Raw genomic sequence first — 22,893 nt, 5'->3', positions numbered from 1 at the left:
CAGATTTTGATGTATTAGTATCAATACCATAGTTCTGGTAATAACAGAAAAGGATGGCTCAAAGCGTTAGCAGGATATATACTCTACGAGAAATAATTTTGACTATGTTGAGTTGATGTGTTTTTGTTTCTTTTTTTTTTTCAGGGAAAATAAAAAATGTCCACTGTAAATTCACCATTAGGTATCAGAACTGCAGCAGTTGAGGTTAAGATGATAAACAGCTCTTTTGTGAGGTAGCCTGCTGGTGTGTTATCATGTTTCTTTGAGTTCAATCTATAGGAAAACAGGCTTCACAGAGCATTTTTTATTTTGATGTCCATAGAAGTGACTGTACGTTCAGTCATATTTGGGTTTGAGTTCATGGGGAAAAAAGAGTGGAAAAAAAGCCTTCAAGTTGAATTGGCTGTCACAGGAGAGTTTGAGCACAAGGAATGTGAGCCAAGTGGAGCCGCAGCCATGTTTATGTAGCTATGAAAGCCAGACTTCAGGTGCAGACACTATGGTCTGCAATTCAGTCCTTAGTCAAGGAACTTAAAGTCACTGTAAATACAGTTCAGATATAAAAAGGCATTTATGGAAGAGTAAGTTCTGTCTTACTGAGGGGAGTGGGATTTGGTAATAATGAAAATGACACAATGTTGGCACAGTAAGGTTATTTCACCTCTAATATTACAGATGCGGTTTATGATTCTGTTGTGAGGTTAAAAATCTCTGTCCTCTCAGCAGAGTGCCCAGAGGCAAATGATGTAATATCTTAGCTTTCCAGAGACACTAGATAGGCAGTTGATGGCTACACCAGCCTTGCTTTTGCAAAATTAGAAATTGGGAAACAACAATTATGTATGGTTTTTTTAATTCACTTCTTAATATGCGTCTGTAATTTGAAGTTTGAACTACAAAAAAAATTGTACGAGAAGTAAAAAGTAATGAAACAAAATAGAATCCAATTGCAAGAGATCAAGAGAGAATGAAGCCATTAGAGACATGGTACAACAAATCCCAAGGGAGCCTATGAACAGGAGGGGAGTCAACTCTTTGAAAAGGTAGATAACAGCAGGACAAGGGGAAATGGTTGTAAGTTGAGGGAGGGGAGATTTAGGTTGGATGTCAGGGGGAAATTCTTTACAGAGAGAGTGGTGAGGTGCTGGAACAGGCTGCCCAGGGAGGTTGTGGATGCCATCCCTGGAGGTGTTCAGGGCCAGATTGGATGGGGCCCTGGGCAGCCTGGGTTAGCACTGAATGTGGAGGTTGGTGGCCCTGCGTGTGGCAGAGGGGTTGGAGCTTCATGATCCCTGAGGTCTCTTCCAACCCTGGCCGTTCCGTGTTTCTGTGATTCTGCAGTCAGTGTAAGCAAAAGTAATTTTGTATTTATGCTGTAAAGTGGTTGGGCAGAACCTGTCCCATCCTGTCTTTTTCCTGTTAGCAGCAGCCTGCCCACTGGTTGTGCATAGGGCTGGGTAAGGGAAGTGAGCTGCTGTGATCTGCATGGTGAAATGGTTCTGAAGATTGTAGGAAATATTCAGCATTTGTGTGAATGCCATAATTACTGTCTTTAACATTGTTTTGAAACTCAATGTAGAGCTTTCTTTTCCTTGTTTAAAAGCTCTTTCTTGTTCTTCTAAATGCTTTAATCCAATCTGCCATAGTCTCTCTCAGTGAGTAGCATCATTTTACTTTATCAAATTGTAACTATTTGTTTAAAAAACAGATGTAGAAATCAATTCTCCCTTATCCTTATTCTGCTGGTATGGAGTTGCTGCTTCTGAAATTACCAAGAGGGGGGTTTTAGAGAATAGTGGCATTTCTGCGGTAGTGTTCTTGTAAAGCTGAGTGTAAGAGTGAATTAAAGTAGGCAAGCAGCAGAAACTTGCTAATCCCTTCAGCACTCATCTTCAAACCCAGTTATTGCTCAGAGCAGCCTGGGTGCTTTTTTCAGCCAATGTCATGTGGCTTCAATGAAGCACCACATTATCAAAAATATTATGTTAAGCATACATTTGCTACACTGTTGTCTCATAAGCTAGTTTGTAATGTGTTATTATGTTGACTCTTGCATTTGTTGACTTCAGCATGCTGAGATTCTTAATTTGTTGTGTGTGTTTTAGAACTTTCCAGGAAGCATTAAGTAGCAAAGTTCTGCTGTTCTGTCTGTGCATGTTTTCTAGGCACAAACGTTGTAGAAAGCAAAACTAAGTTGAAATAACAGCTATCTAAAATTAAGGCCAGTTGGAAAATTAATTATTAGAATTCTGAAGATTTCAGGAAATGTGTTGACAATGAAAATTCCTTTCTTTATTTATTGCCTTTTTAATGTCTAGCGTGAAAGGTTAGAAAGTAAAACATAAAGCATTTCTTTTACTTGCCTTCTACTTTTGCATTTTCTTCTCCATATGGCTGCCATGTGAGTTACTGAAATCTGTTCTTTGAGATGCAGTGAAGGACGTGGCAGCTCCCACGTGAGGCGGCTGCTCTGTCCCAGGCAGGAGAACAGGGAGAGGAGCAGCCCAGCAGGGCAAGTGTAGACACACTGTGCCCACACCAGGAGGTGCTGGGAACAGGGAAAGACACCCCATAGCCCACGCATTGTAATTTTCTTGTGACCCCACTCAAGGAATTCAGGATAAATAATATCCACCGATACATGCGGTTGCATTTGTTTCTTATCCAGACAACCATTTCAATGCAGTTAAACTGCAGCTCTGACAACCTTCCAACTTTTGACTGTTTAAAATTCTGTTACATCATTACTTAATTATTTTTGTTCACTTCATGTTTTGCCTCATAAGGGAAGTTAAAGAGAAGAATTTGACTCACCCCTATTCTTTCTGCATACTGGTATTCCTTGCTTTTATTTCTGTGATTTTTTTTCTTCCCTTCTGTCTTGCTTCCTGCATCTTGGATAGGAAATTAATCTTTGCAGTCATTTCTTTACTGGGAAATGTGTTTATACCTTTCATATTTATTTTCCCTTGAATTTCTTTCTTGATTCCTTTTTCTTTTTTTGCAATGTGTTTGAGACTTGTATGCAAAAGCTGCACCATGTTCTGGAGTACAGCCCAAGTAATTATCTTTAAAGAACTTGTGTACAGTTTAAACATAAAATACACATTGTAAGTGTTTGGCTTTACTGATAATATCATAGAATTGGTTCAACTTGGTTTTGTGTTTGTTGCTTTTCTTTCTCACTAAGCTGTCTCTAAAGCTGCTGATGTGTTTTGTTTCCGACTTGCCTCTCTCTAACTGGGGAGCATCCCATTACGTGCTACATTTCAGATTAAGTTGGTCTTGATTAACAAAGACAAGGATCGTAACATACAGACTGCACTTTTTTTTTTATCTCATTTTTGAAATCACTGCAAGAGATATAAAATAGTGCCCCTAAACCAGATCTTTTTTTCATGTAACAGTTCCTCTTCCTTGAAAGTAAGGCCCTTCTATCCAGAGTTGTATTTCAACTGCATTTTTAGAAATAAGAATCTTTTGGTCTCTTGTCAATTTTCTTAAAATACTTACAGAAGTCCAAGTCTTGTGTTGACCTTTTTTTTTGTACTGGTGTTTGGGAAATCTAAGTCCCTTTTAAAAAACAGAAATGCTGATTGTTTCTTCATCCTGTTTTTTGAAGTTTTGATTTAAAATTATTTCACCAGTTTTCTTCACATTGAATTAAGCTGTTGGATTGTCACTTCTTGGGTGAACCCTTTCTGCATCTCCCATTCTTGAATTCCACAACATACTGACAGTACATAGTGCAGCAAATTAGAAACCTTATACACTTCATTAGCCGATTGTCCCCTTAATTTTCATTTCTTTTAACTGCCCTGGCCCTCACTCACACTAAGCTGTGTGTTCACCTGGAGCTGTAACAGTGACCTCAGCAAGGGTTTGGAGTCCTCTTCTGCCGCCACAGGCAACACCAGCCTGAGCTGTTGGTTCTCAGCTCAGGGGTCTCACAGCGAACGCGGTGGGCGAGAGGAGGAAGGGAAGGCATGCTTGGCATTTACCAGCATTAATTGCTTTTGTCTGACTTAATTAGGATGCCAAGTACCTGTTCCGCTTGTACATGGCACTGAAGCAATACAGAGAAGCTGCCAGAACTGCTATAATAATCGCCAGGGAAGAGCAGCGTTCAGGTAAGTCAGGTTTTTCTGATAGGACAAATATGTGATGCTGTGGCCTCACAGTGCTGCAGGTATCACAGATTCTGCTATAAGGCCTTACTCTTTTGGTAAATACGAAGCTTTTAATTATATTCATTCAGTTTTGAACTCGAAATAGCTTTTATGAAAAGATGGGGATTCATAATTGCGTATTAAATGCTTGGAAATAAATAAAGTGATGGAAAATTTCAGCATTCTTTGTATTCAGTGATGGAGACTGCTTGAAACTTTACTTTTCTGTATAACAGACCTTAGAGTTGCAGTTAAACTACACAGAGTTTCCAGCTTTGGATTCTGATCCTTCAGTCTTTGCATGTTTCAAACTTCAGTAGATGTGTGAAGGAGATGGGCTGTGCCAAAGGATCAGATACCTGCGTGCTTGAGCCTTGCTTTTGCCTGAAGTTACAAAGAGGAAAAAAAGGAATAAGAAGGGACAAGGCTAGAAGCAAAATAACTGTCTACTCTGCTGGCTGCTTTTGTCATGGCAACAGCCCTACCAAAACACTGCTTTCTTTTCATTACAAATACGTTATGAAAAATATCCATAAAGGAAAAGCAGCAGCCTCAGGAACTGCAGGACAGTAATGCCCATGGAAATTAACATTAATGGACAAACAGCCATGGGCTGAGGCTGGGGCCCTGACAAACCTGGTCTGCTGCCAGGGCAGCACAGCAGTAAATAAAGCATTAGTGCTGATAATGTAAGCAGGAAACGTACAGGCTCACAGGTTTGATTATTCTTTAGCTTCTTTGAATCTGAAAACGTGTACCTAAGTTGGCGTGTCCCATGTTGTAGTTCATATTCACTGCTTGCACAGATGTGTTCAGAAACTGTGTCAAAAGAAGCCCTTCATTTTTCTCAGTAATATCACCTGTTCTGCAGCAACTGTTTCCTCTGCAGAGGCAGTCAAGGGTTTTTCCCCTCTTTCTTCAGGAAATTTCAGCAAGTTTGATTTTGAAGTTTTCACCGATGTGGTTGGTGAAACTTCCTTAACAGTCCATTTAAAATTCTGTTTCAGTCTGTACTGTTCAGTGTACACACTTTGGGTATGCCATTTCCTATACAGTTTTCCCTTAAATTGTTTCTCATGTAATACTCACATGATATTAAGACTGATGATGCTGTGCCACACAGTTCCAGCAGCTTGATTCAATGGCAGTAACAACACACAACAAATTGCGTTGTGGAAATGGAGAGAAGCTTCACCAATACTTGGTGAAATAACTAAATCTGAAGTTTTCCTTAAGCGCCTCCAACAGCAAAGAATATGACTTCGTTATACTTTAATAATGACAAATAAAGAATACAGGAAGGATCAGCTAGCTAAGAGCAGTCTGACCATACTGAACACGTTTTAATGCTGAATCTAACTTTGTTTAGAAGTTAATGAGCTCCTGTGGTTTCCAGACACCCCTTGTCAGTGATCTGGAAGCAGTGCAATGCCACAAATTAACATTCACATTTAAAAGTTCTCTCCCTGAAAGGTCTGGGGTTGCTTGGTTGCAGAGGCAAGGAATTACGAAAGCGAATGATAAAGTAGTTTTCTTAATTAAAATTATCTTTGCTCTGCTCTGTTGTGGAAGCAGTGTCTCTCAGATGCAGCATCTTCCATTTTTGAAGTTTTATTATACAAAGTTGTTATTCGCATAAATGTTTTGCTACTTTCCAGATGACTTCTGCAAGTGTATTTTTTTTCTTATTTAATTCCCTGGCTGATACCGGTTGGGATCCTGAGACAAGCAACTACTTATGACTTTGCAAAGAAATTGTCACGCAGAAGTTTTGCTCTAAGAATCAATACAGCTTCATGTTTGGCTTCCTTACATGTTATTAGGTTACCAAAAAAAAAAAAAAAAATTACAGTTCAGTGTTGTTTGTTTTTAAGGAAATTACCGAAATGCACACGACGTTCTTTTCAGTATGTATTCAGAATTAAAGACCCAGAAGATTAAAATTCCTTCTGAGATGGCTACAAACCTTATGATTCTACACAGCTATATTTTAGTGAAGGTAAGGAATCGAGAAGCTGAGTTTTTATACACGTTGCACAGTCTGTGGTTTACTCAAGTGTACGTGTGGGTGCTCTGTATTCATGAACTGCATTGCCACAGAGGTTGCATGTGGACTCCAAGTGCAAGCTAACGGTGAGCTTCAGGAGAATCCATACCTGTTTGGTGCTTCTGCCTCTTTGGTTAGACTATTCTTTTTAAAATACTGAATAATTTAAAACCTAAGTATGGCTTCCTATGCATATGGCATTCATACTGAAAAGTATGTGTACTGCTAGTACTATTATTAGTCACAAGCAGATCACTGCTTTTCTTTAATTGAAATTAGGCAGGGCAGCCCCAGCTATTTCTGGTGGCCATCACATGGCCAGTCAGGAGGAAACCACTCAGCCTGTGGCCTTCTTGCACCCTCCCTGCCTGCCAGCCATGAGGCAGTAGCTGGTGGTGGGCTGGAGACTAGAGAGACCTCAGGAGAACAGCTCCCATTAGTCTCTGGTTGTTCTTCTAGAGCTTAATACATGTGTGCTCAGTTTCACTAACAAGCTGTGGGCGTGCAGCACCAAGAGCAGGAACTGCTCTCTGCTCTCTGAAGGCTGCAGTTAATTCGGTGTGTTTGTTATATTCCAGACTCACGTGAAACGTGGTGACCACACAAAGGGAGCACGTATGCTTATACGTGTAGCCAACAATATCAGCAAGTTCCCATCACGTGAGTACTGACAGCATAAATGAATGGGCTGTGCTCTGCAGGGCAGTTCAGGAGTCATTATTAAAAAGTACTTGGGGTGCTTTCACGGGGTGGTTCCTCAATAGAGAACCTCCAGGAGGGCTTCCTCAACCAAGGTTAATGATGTGTCCTCAAGCACCATAACTGCAGTGCTAAGTAGCCTGAGCTCTGCATAAAGTCTCAGAATCGATCCAATGAACTGATGGTTTTTGAGTTTTTATCACAAAGCTGAAGTAGCCTTCTTTTGAAAAGGCTGCTTTTTTGGTACATGGAACATGTAGAGGGAAATTTTCCTTGACACTGCTGTCATGTATGGCTGCAGTACTGATAGTGTACCTCTCCTCACCTGTGCATACACAGGCTGTTAGATGGGTCAGTCTGTCTTTTATGCTAATTCTCAGCCAGTAGTAATCCCAGTTAGTGTTTTATCTTTTTATAGCCAGGGTGCTCTCTCAACACGTTGCAATAATGCAGACTTTAAACAGCATAGACCAGATTTGGGAGAAATGGTTATCATCAAAACACTCCCAGTGCCAGGCTGTGCTGCAGAGTACCAGGAAGGAAGACGTGAACCCATGGTTCTTGGGTGTGGTTACAGGGATTGCACAGATTTGTGCAGCTGTGTGATAGAAAAATCCTGTCATCTTTCATCAACGTCCTATTAGTGCTAAGGTTTAAACAGTAATATTAGTAAATAATTATTGCTATTGGTTCATTTTGTTGCAGACATTGTACCCATTTTGACTTCAACAGTAATTGAGTGTCACAGAGCAGGATTGAAGAACTCAGCCTTCACTTTTGCTGCTGTGCTGATGCGACCTGAGAATCGAAATAAAATAGATCTTAAATACAAAAAGAAAATCGAAGCAATGGTCAGGTAGGCAGTGTTCAACTGTACTTCCAAACGTTTGCCAGGCATTAAAAGCACTGTGAAAGATCTGTGTTCAAGGTCAAAGAGCTTGAGTTTTTATTCGTGTTTGCATCTTACTGCTTAGGCACCCAGACAAAACTGAGGCAGAGGAGCCAACAACAGCCTGTCCCTACTGTGCATTCCAGCTCCCAGAGTGTGAGCTCTTATGTCCCAGCTGTAAAAACAACTTGCCATACTGCATCGCAACGGTGAGTGCCTCTTCTATGCTGTGAGAATGAACACAAGGCTGCTTTTTTTTTTTTTTTCCATCTGCACTTTGCTAATAGATTCAAGCTAAGGCTTGGCTGTTCTTTTCAAGTTATTAGCAAATCAGTGCTTCCCATGTTAAGTACTGGGCCAGTGCTGGTTTCAGTATTAGTGATCCTGACACAAATGAGAAGCCCTCCTGTTTTTGTTTCTGGATTCTTTACAGTCTGTTGAAAAGGGACAGCGTACATGTCCCTGTGAGAGAGCCATGCATCTCACCTCTGTCATTTCAAAATCCTTACACTGTAGTTAGCTCCTGTACACCAACATTTCATTTCTACTAGGTTGAAGGAATTTATCACACTCGAATTACAGCGTAAGTACAGATTTACTAAAGCAGGAAGCAAATTATAGAGTTAATATACTTTACTTTTAATATTAAAACTAAAGGATCAGCCTTACAAAAAATATTAATAGTTTTTTAAACCATTTTACTCCATTGGCTTAGCAGAATACTACAGTCTGTGTACATATCTGTTCATTTCTGTTTCATGTATTTAAGCTGTCTCTTGGTTATGGTTCCTTTACATCACAGTAACATCATCAGGGCTGTCATTTTTCTCATACCTTTTGAAAGCGTCAAAACAAACCATTGCTGCACCGTGTATTAGAGCACAAATTGTTAAACAGTTCAAGGTACTGTTGGGCTTTACGATGTTGACCATGGTACATAAGAATTTTCTGCATCAGACTTCACCAGGAAATTAAAATTAAAAAAAAAAAGCTGTTTCAGCTCTCCTGCTATGTTCACAGACAGCTGAGCCCCTGGTTTCAACTCACATGGCTTTGCTGGCATTTTTTGAACCTTAAGCAAAAACCTCAGTAAATTTACAATCACCTCTTTCTATCCATATATCTACAGGGGCAGTAATTTTAAAGTGATAATTTCATTCTTAAATTGATAAAAAAAAATAAATACAAACAGTAGTGAAAACCTTGTTTATCATTTAGAGCTCTTTTTCTAGACACAGTATTTACACAGTAAGCAAAGTAACACTGTAATGATGTGGGTTTTTTCATTCCTTAACATCTTTAGAACTGCACTGCTGAGACTTTTTCCACAGTAACAGACAGAAGCTGAACTGCCAGGTGTAGCAGGGGGAGCACCTGCCCTTGAATGACTGCTTTGTCTTGTGTGCAGGGTCGACACATGGTAAGGGATGACTGGACTGTCTGCCCACACTGTGACTTTCCGGCCCTCTATTCAGAATTCAAGATGTAAGTTGGGATTTTTTTCTTCTACTGAAGGATTCCAGTGTTCATTCCATCTAACGTACTTTTGAGGCATCCCTTTCAAGTGAACCAGCCCAACGGCAGCCACTGGAGTAAGAATCTGCACCTAGCATGGGTGCAGACTAACAAAGCACTCATCACTTAGAAACTCCTCATGGTCCAGTGCCAGCTGCTTTGGGCATGGTCTGCTGCCTTTTCCTCATGCCCACTCAGCCAGCAGCAGCCTTTCTGGTGGGGCTAGCTCTCAAATGTTTAAAAAAAAACTTAACACACAACTCACCTTTTCCCCTGCTAACAAGAAACAGCTGCTACTCCAGCCTGCATCTCTTATATTGTATACATTACAGGACTTACTCTCAGGCCCAAATGTTTGATAGTGTTACAACCATCCTTTGACCTGTTGTCCCTCTTCCTTTAAAACAGCATGTTACAGACTGAAAACATATGCCCAATGTGTTCTGAAAGAATCAACACTGTTCATCTTAAGAAAATAAATGACTGCACGCAGTACCTGAAACAAGATGACATGGACAGCTAAGTTCAGGTATGTACAAGAGCCTCTTTTTGCAGGGCTTTGTGGATTTAGTTGCTGAGGTTGTAGAGTTTGTTTTTTAATTTGATAACAGGGCTCAGTTGAGAGGGCAGTTGCAGTGTTTACCAGCAAGGACACTTCAGTGTTCAAGACTTTAACTTACAAGGCTGCATCTCAGTCCCTCGGGTTGTTGAGGTGCAGATTTAACATTTGCCCTTAAGTACACAGAGGGTATTGCTTTTTTTTTTTTTTTTTTTTGCTTCATTTGCACCAAGCAGGCCAGCAGTGGGAGAAGCCCTTGTGTTCTCATATTCAACATCAGTTCTGAGCTTTCATTGCTTTAGTTTGTGTTAAACAGTTCTTAAGTTTTTTGGTATTTTGTTCTGGCTTTAATTGCAGCTATAAAATTTAAACACTACAAATTTTGGAACTAAATCCCTCTCTGCATTCCTTTTCTATGGCTATAGGATCATTTAAAAAAAAAGCCTGATAAATGCAGGAAAGTCAGAACCTCCACCAGAGCATGCTGTGCCCTTAAGCAAAAATAGAAACCTCATGTGAAATACATTTTATTGTAATTCTATACACTGCTTAATTGCTATCATGTACAAATATGCAGATTAGGATTTACTATTTACAAGATTTCAGTACATAATAACAGAGGATTTATTATAAAAACAGTCCTGTGAAGACTTGCATAAACACCAGGTAACTACACATCACACTTGCATCATGTTCATGCACCCTGGTGCTTGTTCTACAAGAGTAGTTATGGCTTGTAACACAGCATGTTTGGTACAGCACTGCCCAGTGTGAGAACAGGAGCTACAACACCTCTATAAGAGGAGCATTTTCAATGCACTGGTTCTGTATCACCAGATCAGTTAAATGTTCCTGACAGAAGTTAGATAAACAAAGCCACCTCCAGAGCAAGATTATTCTGTTTAATGTCTTGTTTTCTCTTTTCTTTTACCTTCTTTTTTTGTTGTTTCTTCATTTTTCTCTCTTTTTGGCAGCTTGGAAGACTTCACCTTTTTTTGCTACAAAGAGAGCACAGAGAGTTTAAAATTCCAAGAGTAACCTGGCAAAAAATGTAAATCAAATGCGGTGAACTAAAAACTAGAAAAAAAAAAAGGGAGCGGGGGAAGAACCTCTCTTCCCTTCCCTTTCAGGAATCACATTTTGAAGTGCAATGGAATACAGACACTACAACATTGTCACAGTTCCCTGGTTTAGCAATAGATGCAGGGAAGTTTGCTGCTGCTGTCTGACATGACCAACACTTTTGTTATATGCATTATTTAATGTGTTACAAAGATGTCTCACTGTGGTCCAACATTCTAGCAAAAAAAAACAAATGAAAATAAACTGTTTTTTTAAACACTACTAAAAGTCAAGAACTTAAGAGATAATGCATTTAAAATCTACTCTGGTTTTTGTTTGGTTTTTGATTCTGATGTTACAAGTCCCAGAAAGTTAACATAAAAAGAAAAAAGTTTAATATGGTAGTGTAAGACAGGAAGATAAATCACCTTGATCATTGCATCACTTTCAACAGTATCTTGCTCCTCCTCATCAGATTGGATCTCTTCCACATTCAGTTCTTCATTCAGTTCAGAGGTCCCCATGGATCCTGACTGCCGTCTGGACATCTTCACAGAATGAAGGGAATATGGAGTCAGGTGCACCTCTTTGTTGTAGGCACGTGTAAAAGCTGCCTTGACCTGTTAGGAGGGAAGGAAACACTGAGCATCAGCATAACTAACATAACTTTATATTTACAATCTCATTTTCAGTTGAGATAAGTACTTTACCTGCAAATCTACAAACGGAACAGTGAGTTGAATGTCTAATTGCAACTTTAAGTCTTTTCTTTACTGGACTTCTTATTAAAAGTCTTACCAGAGAAAACTATCCCTCACTAATGAAATCATGCCTTACTCCAAATCATCACTTTTTGGCACTACATCACTTGTGAACAACTGTCATCAAGGATGAAGTACAAGGAAGGGTAACATTTCATCCAAAATCTGACGGACGCACTGAGAACTCCCTGAGAATGCATTAGTTTCACAAAAAAAGAGCAAATATCCCTGTGGTTTTATGGTTTTGTTGCCCCCCCTTTTTTTTTTTCTTAAATGTCTTAATAAAAATATTTTTTAAAGTAAAATAAGTATTGTTACTTATGTATGTTACCTACATTATGTATTTTAAATGTGGCCAAGGCAATGCCTCTTCACTCGATGCAGCCCAAGACACAGGGTTGGACACCTGTGCTCAACTCTAAAACAACTGAGGCTGCGTCCCTTAACAGGATGCCTCAACAGCTGAACTGCTATGGATTTTCATGTTCAATTAAATTACAGTTCATAAGATGATGCATTTGCATCTTCACCAGCATATCCATACCATAACTATCACCGTAAGATTTCCTTACAAAAGTTGTGAGAAGAAAAAAATTTAGTAAATTGTACCTTGGGATCCAGCTTTGAAAAAGGACTGGGTTTACCTCCCCACATGCTTATTTCCATTATGTTTTCAATGTCTTCTTTCATCAGGCAGTAAGAGTCCATGAATGCTATAGCATCTTGTACCCCATCTGCTCCAAAGGCTTTCAGTGGCTGGATGAGTGCATCACGCAGATGAGACAAATATTCCATATTTACTGTCCTCTTGCATGCCTGGGTTCTTCGTCAAATTGAAAGAGAAGTCAATCCGTAGAGCTCAACATAGCTCTTAGCTCTTTTCTAAATATAACCTCTAGTTAGTCTCTCAGCAAACAGATGCTCAGCTGCCTTACGAGTTAAGCACAAGCTGAGCTGTACCATTTCTTTTGTCACACTTGGATTAGGGAAAACCTTATGCAAGGTATTCAGCACTCAAAAACCCAAGTGTTTGGGGATACACAACCCCAACTTAAAAAAGAGTGTCCTCAGTCTGACTCTTGTCCAGAATAGCGATATAAAAACATCACCAACAATCTATGAGGATACTCCTAGAATATACATCTAAGATTGTATCAAGGACAGCACAGAGTTACTGGCAAGTTATGAGCTATGGAACGAGATGTCTCTGTTAATATTCACCAAGTTATCAGTACTACCTCAGGCTCATGTGCATTGCCAGTTCTTGGATGATACGTTCATGTTTGCCCGTAGATGAAAATTTCCCCAGCCAGCTGGGAAAGACAGGAAACTGGGACATGTAACCTCTCATCAGCTCCCCAGGAAGAACACTTGAATAAATAGCCTGAAAAAAAAAATGACACATACAAAACTTACTTAGAACACAATGGATTTCATCTCACTGACACCCACCCATACTACTCCACTTGTTTCACTGAAAGCAGCTAAATGAATAGAGAATAGCTCCACACTACGAACAGTTCACCTTAAGACAATCTTGGCTGCTTGTTTCTGTTTATCCCTTTTAGATTACAGCTTCATCTCTTGTACCACCCTATTCGTTACCATGATGTAAAAAGACTTTTTAAAAACCTTTTTTCTTTCTAAATGGTTCGTTTCTCTAGTTTAGAGTACAGTCATACAGATAGCTGATTTCACACAAACAAGCACTATCATCTCCAGGAGATGGACATGGTACAGCAAACACTTCACAAGAACACAGCTGCTAAAAGATTTAATTATGAAACTATCTAACCTCAGACAGAGGTCCCTTCCAACTTGTGGTACAATACATTCTCTGATGCCAGTGGTGGTCCTTTACGCACAAAAAAACCCAACCCAGTAGCCTTGTGGCATACAGGAGTACTGACATAAGTTTATATGTTTCTAAGTTTATAAAGAAGGTTTAAGTTTTTTCCAGTGTTTCAGAAGACTGTTTCATGATACAACATGAGGTCATCCCTGTGATTTATAGGAAGCTGCTCTACTCCCCAGCAGAACAGAAGCATACTACTTAAAGCATAAACTATAGTAGGTCATCAAATTACACTGACATTTTGAGGTTTGAGTCTTATACACTGCACCCCATACATAAAGCACACAAAATGAGTGTTGAGTGCTCACCTGTGTCGGTAGAAGGTTCCAGTTTTGCTTGGTACGAATCTGTTTGTCCACCAGATCACCATCACATATACTATCAGCAGCTCTGCTCAAGAGCATCAAGTGTTTCTTCAGATCTCCTCTGGAGGAAAAGAAAAATTGATTTTATTACAAAGCAAAACATATACAGAAAGGTTTTAATTTAAATTTTACTCTTTGTGAAATTGTACATGAATTCAGGGTATGCAATAACTCACCCAGCAGCAGCAGGTTTCACATGCACATAGTTCTCTTGGACAAAGAGAGGTGCTAGGGAATAGTCATGGAAGAAGAGATCTGATTTGTCTATAAGAGACATACGAGAAGCCTCCTCTCCAGCAGCAAAAACCTTCCGGACAACATCAAAAGGGCCCTAAATGATAAAGGTATTTCAAGAAGTGAGTTGCAAGGCAAACAAACTAACACTCAGCACACTGTCAAGAGAATTACTATAGTGACTGTACACAGCAGTATCTGGACTCATCGGCACAAGCTCAGCGTCCAGCATTGTCCTTTTAAAGGTGCCTTTTCAATAAATAGTGCTTTGCCAGTTTTGAGAACTGAGTTCTAAGATTAAAAGAATTTTCTCCTAAAGACAGCAATCAAAATGAGAAGTATGAGATGAAGTATGCATCTTAGAAGACAGCATGTCAAAATATGGAAGTCAGTGCTGGATTAACTGCTGACCCATTACTTGTGGCAAGACTGACACATACTCAAAACATTTGACAGCGCCTTGCACATCTAGGCTATCAGTGCTTTACTTCAGAAGATACTTACACACCCAGTAATTGCACTGAAATATCACAATACCAATCAGTCCAGTATTTTACACATACCAGTTTAATATCCTTTTTGGCTCTGCTGGCGTCTGTTTTGGCCTCATCATAAGTCAATGATTTCTCTTTTGCACACCACATATTGAGATTATGTAAAACCTAGAAAATGCAAGTGACAAGGTGGTAGCATAAAAACACTTCAGAAGAAAAAAAAAAGCCTAATCTCTATATCTAAATTCTTGCTAATGCTGAAATGGCACTGACCTGTCTGATGTCTTGATTTGCTGCCAGGATTATCTCATTCATAGCAGGTGGTGGAATTTTCAAACCTTCTTTAAATGCAATAGACATCATGGCACCCTGTAACACAAACAGTTCTGAGAAACTGACAGATTTCTTATTAATTCTTTCCCTTACAGAGCACATTATCCATGTGCTGGGTTGTTTTTTGTTTGTTTGTTTGTTTGTTTTTTTAATTAAGTATAATTTAAACTGTTTTCTTTACGAACATACAAGTTCAAGTCAGTCCTTGACACTGGTATGAAAAAAAATGAGATCATTTAAAAAAAAAAATCCTTGGATGTGTTTAAGATGGACATCTATATCTGAATGGCTTTGAGATACTTGAGTCTTCCCTCCCATAAAGCCAGACAACCCCATCTGGGAAAGCAGAGCAACTCAGTGAGGTGACCTGCTGAGTTTCAAGCGGTGTTTTTCAGTTCTGTATGAACTGTGCCACATGGAGATAAGATTGCTGCTGGTAATTCAGTGCAAGCCATGCAGCCATCTGTACCTTAATCTGTTCTAGGCGAGGTCTCTGAAAACGAAGATCAAAGCAATAGTGGACCAAGGAACGAATTTTTGGATGGTTTCGATCGTTACACATACAGATGATGGGTATCTTTGTGTGTCTAATCAAACCAATCAGTTCCTGCAATTTAAACACATTATAACAATTGCATCAAGTACCTCAGAAGATGAGAATGCTTAAAATGTCATATCAAGCAGCATTAGTCCCTGCCTTAAATCTAATCTTTTTAAGATTGAAGTCAATAAACCAGCTCCTTGCTGTAACTGTATTTCCATAGTGAAAAGGTTGCCCCCTTTTTCCCCACTTTTTCTGCTTGTTATTCTCTTGAGCTCCAATCGTACTGACGTCTAGCCAAAGACCAGTTTGACCCAGACTGTGCCCAGAGGGAGCACCTATCTTCAACTATTCCCTGCCACAAGGGATGAGGAAGCAGAAGTAAAAAGATCAACTGTTCCCTGCTCAAATAACTCAGCCCTGCACATTCAGCTTAAGTTAGCGTAGCAATCTTTGGCTGTTCTAACAGAGGTGAAATTCAATTCAATTTCAGATCATGCAAGGTAAACACCTGTATCTGAGCTAATGGTATCTATGCTCTTTATCAAAGTACTGCACTGACCATTGTCTACTGAAGAAGGTAACTGTCCCAAGCTGGATTACAAACCTTCCACTGCAGGTAGACATCAGCTGCAGAGAACCTGCAAGAAATTCACCTGTCCAAGAATAAACATCTATGGTGCACACACCTGAGCTAAAAAGTCTGTTTTGCAGAGGTTGGTGGTTTTGTTTTGTTTTTTTAAAACTGTCTTTTTTCCGTTTTTATCACTGCATAATTCTCACACAAAGATACATTACTAAAACAGGTCAGTGAACCATACTCTGGAGGGACTGCGACCCCTGGCTGAGGACAACAGACAGGCCTGAAATATGGCATGCACTCTGCAATGGCATCAGCTAATAACTGTAGTAGTTTCACCTGAATCCCTCCTCTGTCTTCATTGCCTGCCATACCATCCACTTCATCCATGATCAATACATGTTTCCCGCTAACTGATGAGGATGTGCCTGAAAATGAATATGGACAAGAAAATGAGATTGCAATACAATATTTTATTCCTAGGGGAATAAAATAGGGTCTTGCTCAGAGTTTTACCCAATGTTTTACACATTATGAAAGCCCAACATATACAGCTGAAGCAGCGATGAACCTTTTGCCCTAGCTCTACCAGTGTGCCGATGTGGAGTTTATGTTCACAGAATAGGGCCGTCTGTAGCTCCTGTCACTGTTCAAGAATTGAGTGCTAGGCAACAGAAGAACAACTGCAGAGTCCTTCAGCAGTTTGTGCTGATTAACAGTTTATCCTCTTAATAACAGGATTTAATCCTATGTTGAGGATGAATTAGCACAGCTTACTAAATCAAGCTATTCTTATTTGAGCCTGATCACTTCCACCTGATGAGCACATCCAATTCCTAACATGACTGTGCAGTAAGGAAGCTCTGTCCCTCCTGTAACTGCTCTATAGCCAAGCCCACCTTCAAACAACAGACATACCAGAACAGAAGTCTTTGATGCTGGTGTTGTTCAGTGATTCAGCAACTACTTCCTTTAGACTGTTCTTACTTCGAGTGTCACTGGCATTCAGTTCCACATAGCTGTACCCCAGCTCCTAGTCCAAACATACAAACCACACAGAAAAAGTGAGACCACACAGACTGGTGAAGAACATCAGCACACTCAATTTGAAACAGTATTTTCAGAATTCAAAAAGAAAGCTTTTCCAACATTATTTCCAAATCTAATCTGTGGCTTTGATTCCTCTCTCCCTTCATCCTCTATATTCTCACACTCCAGAAATACTTATAACCAAGCATGGAATAGACATGCCAGAAAGAAAACTGTTCCACCTCTCACCCCACTCTCATCCCCTCAAAAAAAAAAAAAAAAAAGGCACAGATTTCGCTGTGAAAGATAAAACTGAACTGTCCCAAGGGACAGAAACAGAACTATGAGCCAAGGCTGGCTAAACTCTATAGTATTTCCAGATGCGTATCCAAATCTCATGCACAGAATCAGGGAAAGAAATGTACCACATCCCACAGAAAGCTGATGGAAAGAAAAGCTTTTAAGTATTTAGCAGCTAGAAAATACATGACTCCCTCCACAGCTGCACTGCTTCACAGCAGGGCTCATCTGCCTGCAGTCCCTGAAGGAACATAAACCAGCTGCTCCTTTATCAGCAAACTCTGCCAGCACAGGCATAGAGTTGCAGCAGGATACTGCACACAGCTTTATTCCTGTAGCTTGGGTAACCCAGTTTTGTTAGTTTTGAGGAGCAGAGCTAAGCACTCTGCAAAGAGACCTACAGTAGCCGTGTGTGAGCTAGGTGGAAAAACTAGAAGCAGAAAGGCTTCTTGCAGAAATCAGCACCAAGTCAGCACACTCAGCTCCAGGTGCAGCAACAGCCAGGGAAACCAGCGCTGGGTCATTGACCCTTGGGTTGGCACAAACCTCTATGGCCTCTGGAAATTTGGGGGAGTGATGGAAGAATGAAAAGGCTGAAGTTATTTTTAACAATTGTGGAGAGTAGGTGAGCCTTATTTCCCAGTACAAAACACCAGATAGCTGCTAATTTTTCCCAACCCTTGCAAGCTAGCAGTATCTTTCTAAGAATTCTTCAGAGAGAGATTTGTTCTTAAGAACAAAATAATCTGTAACTCACTACAGTATCACTATTAATAACTTAACTTTAAAGGCATTTCTACCATACAGAGTCCCCAGCTGACTGCCATGAAACAGTGGAACACAGTGTTGTATTGAGTTTGCAAAGACTAATTTCTAAATTCAGATTTTGAAATGGACACCCAGTTCTGTCAATTTCTCTCATCCTAAAGAGAGGGTCAAGTCTGGGAAAGGTATCTCTGTTAGTTTAAAAAAAAAAAAAAAAAAATCACAAGTTTGCCAAAGGCACTTTCAAAAAGCTTGCCAGAATTCTAGTGCCTCACCACCCTCTGAGAAAAAAGTTCTCCCTAATATCCAAACCAAATCTTTCATTTACAGCTATTACCTCTAGTGCTATCACCGCACTCCCTGAAAGAGACCCTCTCCAGCATCCCTGTAGGTCCCCTCCTTCAAGGGCACTGAGGACTCCACAGAGACTTCTTCCAGGCTAAACGTGCCCACATTCCTCAGCCTCTCTTTGTGGAAGAGGTGCTCCAGCATCTGACCATCTTCATGGCCCTCCTTTGGGCCACCTCTAAGTCTGTTCTGACTACGTAGAACTAGGCTAGGGGCAGAACTTGGTAGTTCAGGCAATAATCATCTGCACACATCTATATAGAGGATCAGTCTTGGGAACCAATTTTTAAATTTGAAAACTAATAATTAACAAGGACTCACCTTACAAACTAAAGAAGCTGTGGTAGTTTTACCAACTCCAGGTGGACCAGAGAGCAATGCTGCTTTAAAACTAGCACCATCATCTTTGCCTCCAGGTTTGTTGGTCTTTGCTATAAAAGAAGATTCTATGTTTTACATATATAAACTGCACATTTTACATAAACCTTTAAAGATATTGACTATTACAGGAGTTTCACATTTACGGCTTGATATGAATATCAAAAAATAAAATACACATGCATCCTAAGCATATAGGCAAAAGCAGTTTAAACTGATAAGATTCTAAACTGAAATATTAACGCAATATAACTATTTCAGTAATTTTCCAACAGCAATATCACAAGAAACAACACTACAGAAGAAACCAACTACCTGTGACAGCTGCAGTGAAGCTTAAATACTACTTTCTCACGAAAGAATGGCTGTAGGGTTACTCACTGCACATGACAGTGGCTACTTGTCAGAGAACCTTAACCATTCATCTCATTTCTTATGCATGAAGCCAGCCCTCTAGACATATTGCTAGCCCACATTTCCCCCATGTGTACAGACAGGTTAGCAGTGATGACTATTTCTCTGGGTGAAAAAGAACTGAATAGTCTGGATGCTATTTATATAGATACTACTGCAAGATTCTATTCAACTGCTTTGGAAAACAGTCACATTTAAGAAAATACCACACAGTATCTTCAGACAGAAGTAGGGGGTAAGTGAGCAACTGCTTCAACAAAACACTCAGGCTCAACTGTTTCTAAAAACCTGCATCTGAATTTAGAGTCATTCCTACTGTGTAGAGTTGCTCTCCCATCACAGAGGACCCCCACCAGCATATGGTACCAAGCAGTGCAACTGGCACGGAAGAACAGAGAGAAGTTAACCATGCTCATCACCTTGTCCATCTTCTGAGGTATTCTTGTGCCAGCTTCGGAGCCATCGGAGGAGTTTATTGGCACAGCTTTGCTCACCCTGCTGTCCAATTATCGCCTTAAGAGATGCAGGCTTGTATTTATCTACCCACAGTAATGTCTCTGTTTTATTTTCACTGCTCTCAGAAACCAAGGTCCCCTTAGGTTTGGGGGCTTCTTTCTTCTCCACAGTTTGATGTTCAAAGTCCTTAAGCTTTCGAATGGCAGTAGCTTCTTTCTTGACAGATTTGAAGGTACCTCCCTTTTCAGGTGTACAATTACTTTTCTTCCTATCAGCTTCCCTTTTGAGAGGACTAAAATTCCTTTTGCCAGACTCGGTTTTCTGTGGTGTCTTCTTATGTCTTGACTCTGCCTTCTTTGCCTTAGGAAAATTGAACAAAAAATTTTAAAAAAAAATTAACTAACATATTGTGTTTGAACATATGCAGAGGCATGCCTAAGAAAGTCACAGAGCTTGCATACTGATAAACATCCCAGAGTAAATCAAAAAACATTCTCTGAAAAACAGACCACTATTAAACAATGCCACCAGGTTGTGTAGCAGAACCCACTACGCAGAAGTGTTCTGGTCAGTCCTGGAGTAGCTCAAGTTCCAGCACTCTCCTTCCTCAATGACTGTGATGTATTATGAAAAGAAATCTTTTTGAAACCAATGACTGTCAGGCTGTAGAGAACAGGCCATCCATCAGACACGTACAAAGCAGAAGTGCAGATCTTAAACAACAATTCCAAGTTTCAACACTAAAAAAAATTTAACACTAGGAACACTTCCAGAAAACACATTTTTTTTAAGAAAGTGAAGCACTCCTCTTAAGTACACACTTATAAGAACTGCAGCGGCTGTCATTTAAGAAAGCAGAGAAGGTATTTAACCCAAAACAAACAAAAAGGGAGAGAAAGCAATCAGTACAACCTCAGAGCTGCTTCTTGGGATGACAGCAACAGTATATTTACATATGACAATTCATGTCTAGCCACATCAGAAATAACAGTGCAATATCTATGCCAAACATAACACTTCTTTTTTTTTAAAACAACATTTTATCAGCCACTACAGGCTAGATTTAATTGTATATAAGATCTTTAGTATGGTTTTAGTGGGTTTTGTTTGTTTGTTTCAGTAAAGCCTGTTATCTAAACACATGGTTACTTATAGCTCTAACATGCACCAGTACAGTCTCTGGGTACCGTATAAAAATCAAACAAAGAATGCTAAAGACTGAAGCCATCGAAGAAGATACAACAATCCCTCAGACAGCTACCTGAAATACCTAAACATGAAAAACAATGTCAGAGTATAAAAGGTTATAATAAACCTTATCAGTCCAAAGTAGAATTTTTAAAACACGAGTATAATTTTTCAGTTTCAATACTTTCAACCTATGAAGTTAAGCTCACAATCACAAATAAGGCTACTGTTAAGAGAACAAAAGATCAAAGCACCCTGCGATTCAAAAAAAAAAACAAAAACCAACCAACCAACCTCTGTTTCAGCTGCCAGCTCATACTTGGACTTCTTGCCTGGCATAGTTCGAACAAGATCAAATAGCCCATCCTCATCAATAATTTTTGTCCCTAAAGCTGATGCCTGGGGGCAAAAATAAGAATTAAGAGTATAGTAGATGAGAGTTACATAATTCACTTCAAAATCCTTTCAGCAAAGGCTACGTTTATGAACACAAAATAAAAGCAACAGAAGGCTGTTGTTCTTAATATACACGTGCATAAATAAAAATAAAGTGAAATCCTATGCTGAGTAACTTTTCCTTTATAACACACATTTGTAATGCTCCTTTTCAGAGGATATACGAAAAACGTCAACTCAAGTAAATTATTTATTTTGGCTTCCACTGCCCTCAGGCACAATGCTCACCTTTTCACACTTAGACTGTCCGCAGTCTCGTCCCATAACCAGATAGTTTGTCTTCTTGCTGACATTGCCAGTTACTTTTCCTCCGTAACGTTCAATCAGAGACTTGGCCTCATCTCTTTCAATGGACTCCAGAACTCCTGTAATTACGAACGTCAGGCCTTCCAAGCAGTTTTCAGCTCCCTGACAACCATAACATGGAAAATACCATTCAATGATGCAGTTCTACAAATACTCCTTCCTTCAACCATGAATTGTTGTGGTTTTTGTTTTTTTAAATCTTTACCATGTCAAGTGCTCTATGAAATTTTAAAAATTAACCTAATCTACCTAGCTATAGATAACAGGTGTAGAAGTTCAGAAACTATTAGAAGGAACAGTTCTCAACAATACTTCACACATTGCTTACCTGACCCTATCACATTCCTAACACTTTCTGTTTCAAGCTCAGCAATGTCAGTCAAAGGAGTGACAGCAACCTTCAAACATTAAGACCAGTAACTATTTTACATCAGCATGGCTTCATAAGCCAGATAAGGAATTTCATTTCTCAGTATATTTTCTTGCATTCAATCACTTCCAATTTAGCTTCCCCCCCCCCCGCCCCCCCCATTAAAAAAAAACTCAAATAGTGTAGTTGATGCTTGCTAGATCACTTATAACTAGAAGCCTATGATGCACACCACTTCTAAATACAGAAATTCTACTGTAGCCCAGCTCACTTGAGGTATCTCTTTGGAACCCAGAGCTTTCGGACCCTCGCGGTTGAGGAAGCTTCGGTAGGCTTGATAGTTGCTTCGTCTCTTTTCAGAGTCCTCAGGACTTATAGACTTGGGCAAAAGAAAAATAAATACTTGGTACATATAAAAATACATTTATTAAATACATAAAATGCAATGAAAAACTCAAGGACCACAGTGTAAATAATTTTTATGCAACAAAGATAAAGGAAAATTAAGTGTCTGTTTTTATCTATTAAAAAGTAACACCAAAGCCCGTGGGATTTTTTGTTGCTGTTTGGAACAGGAGGTTGTGAGGTTTTTTTCTCTGGGATGGGGAAAGTGAGAGTGGTGCTTATGGTGTTTTTTTCCAGTTATACTTTGTTTTATTTAAAGAATTGTACCCAATATTTATTCTCAGTTTTTATATCTTTATCTGTATTCAGCATATATGTGTTCATTTTACTGAGGAAGTCATTACTTTAAATTCACATCCAATTTGATTCCAGAAT

The 22,893-nt window shown here is 39.5% G+C and overlaps 2 protein-coding genes across 6 annotated transcripts in view; one reads left to right on the top strand and one right to left on the bottom strand.

The window, feature by feature from the left end:
* WDR19 (WD repeat domain 19) overlaps positions 1-11,375 on the top strand; it is a 39,327-nt gene extending 27,952 nt beyond the window's left edge. For 3 of the 4 annotated variants that reach the window (XM_031588480.2, XM_090139550.1, XM_090139551.1), the window contains 8 exons: positions 4,034-4,130; positions 6,044-6,168; positions 6,795-6,876; positions 7,621-7,771; positions 7,890-8,013; positions 9,213-9,289; positions 9,728-9,848; positions 10,853-11,375. In XM_031588480.2, coding sequence (XP_031444340.2) covers positions 4,034-4,130; positions 6,044-6,168; positions 6,795-6,876; positions 7,621-7,771; positions 7,890-8,013; positions 9,213-9,289; positions 9,728-9,842 — 771 coding nt within the window. In that variant the 3' untranslated portion in view covers positions 9,843-9,848; positions 10,853-11,375. Of the gene's footprint in view, positions 1-144; positions 244-4,033; positions 4,131-6,043; positions 6,169-6,794; positions 6,877-7,620; positions 7,772-7,889; positions 8,014-9,212; positions 9,290-9,727; positions 9,849-10,852 lie in introns of those variants that run through there. The other variant, XM_090139552.1, reaches the window with a different exon arrangement.
* Positions 10,390-22,893, bottom strand: part of RFC1 (replication factor C subunit 1) — a 31,885-nt gene continuing 19,381 nt past the window's right edge. For both annotated transcript variants that reach the window (XM_090139553.1, XM_031588485.2), the window contains exons 10-25: positions 22,385-22,492; positions 21,666-21,845; positions 21,276-21,380; positions 19,757-20,153; positions 18,867-18,976; positions 17,022-17,136; positions 16,443-16,531; positions 15,452-15,589; positions 14,923-15,018; positions 14,719-14,817; positions 14,098-14,252; positions 13,865-13,982; positions 12,940-13,085; positions 12,311-12,524; positions 11,369-11,560; positions 10,390-10,876 (exon numbers count right to left, since the gene is read on the bottom strand). In XM_090139553.1, coding sequence (XP_089995679.1) covers positions 10,781-10,876; positions 11,369-11,560; positions 12,311-12,524; positions 12,940-13,085; positions 13,865-13,982; positions 14,098-14,252; positions 14,719-14,817; positions 14,923-15,018; positions 15,452-15,589; positions 16,443-16,531; positions 17,022-17,136; positions 18,867-18,976; positions 19,757-20,153; positions 21,276-21,380; positions 21,666-21,845; positions 22,385-22,492 — 2,358 coding nt within the window. In that variant the 3' untranslated portion in view covers positions 10,390-10,780. The remainder of the gene's footprint in view (positions 10,877-11,368; positions 11,561-12,310; positions 12,525-12,939; positions 13,086-13,864; positions 13,983-14,097; positions 14,253-14,718; positions 14,818-14,922; positions 15,019-15,451; positions 15,590-16,442; positions 16,532-17,021; positions 17,137-18,866; positions 18,977-19,756; positions 20,154-21,275; positions 21,381-21,665; positions 21,846-22,384; positions 22,493-22,893) is intronic.

The sequence above is a fragment of the Phasianus colchicus genome, chromosome 4, assembly GCF_987193195.1.
Source record: "Phasianus colchicus chromosome 4, bPhaCol1.hap1.1, whole genome shotgun sequence".
NCBI classification, from domain to species: Eukaryota; Metazoa; Chordata; class Aves; order Galliformes; family Phasianidae; genus Phasianus; species Phasianus colchicus.
This window is presented reverse-complemented; position numbering and strand designations above follow the sequence as displayed.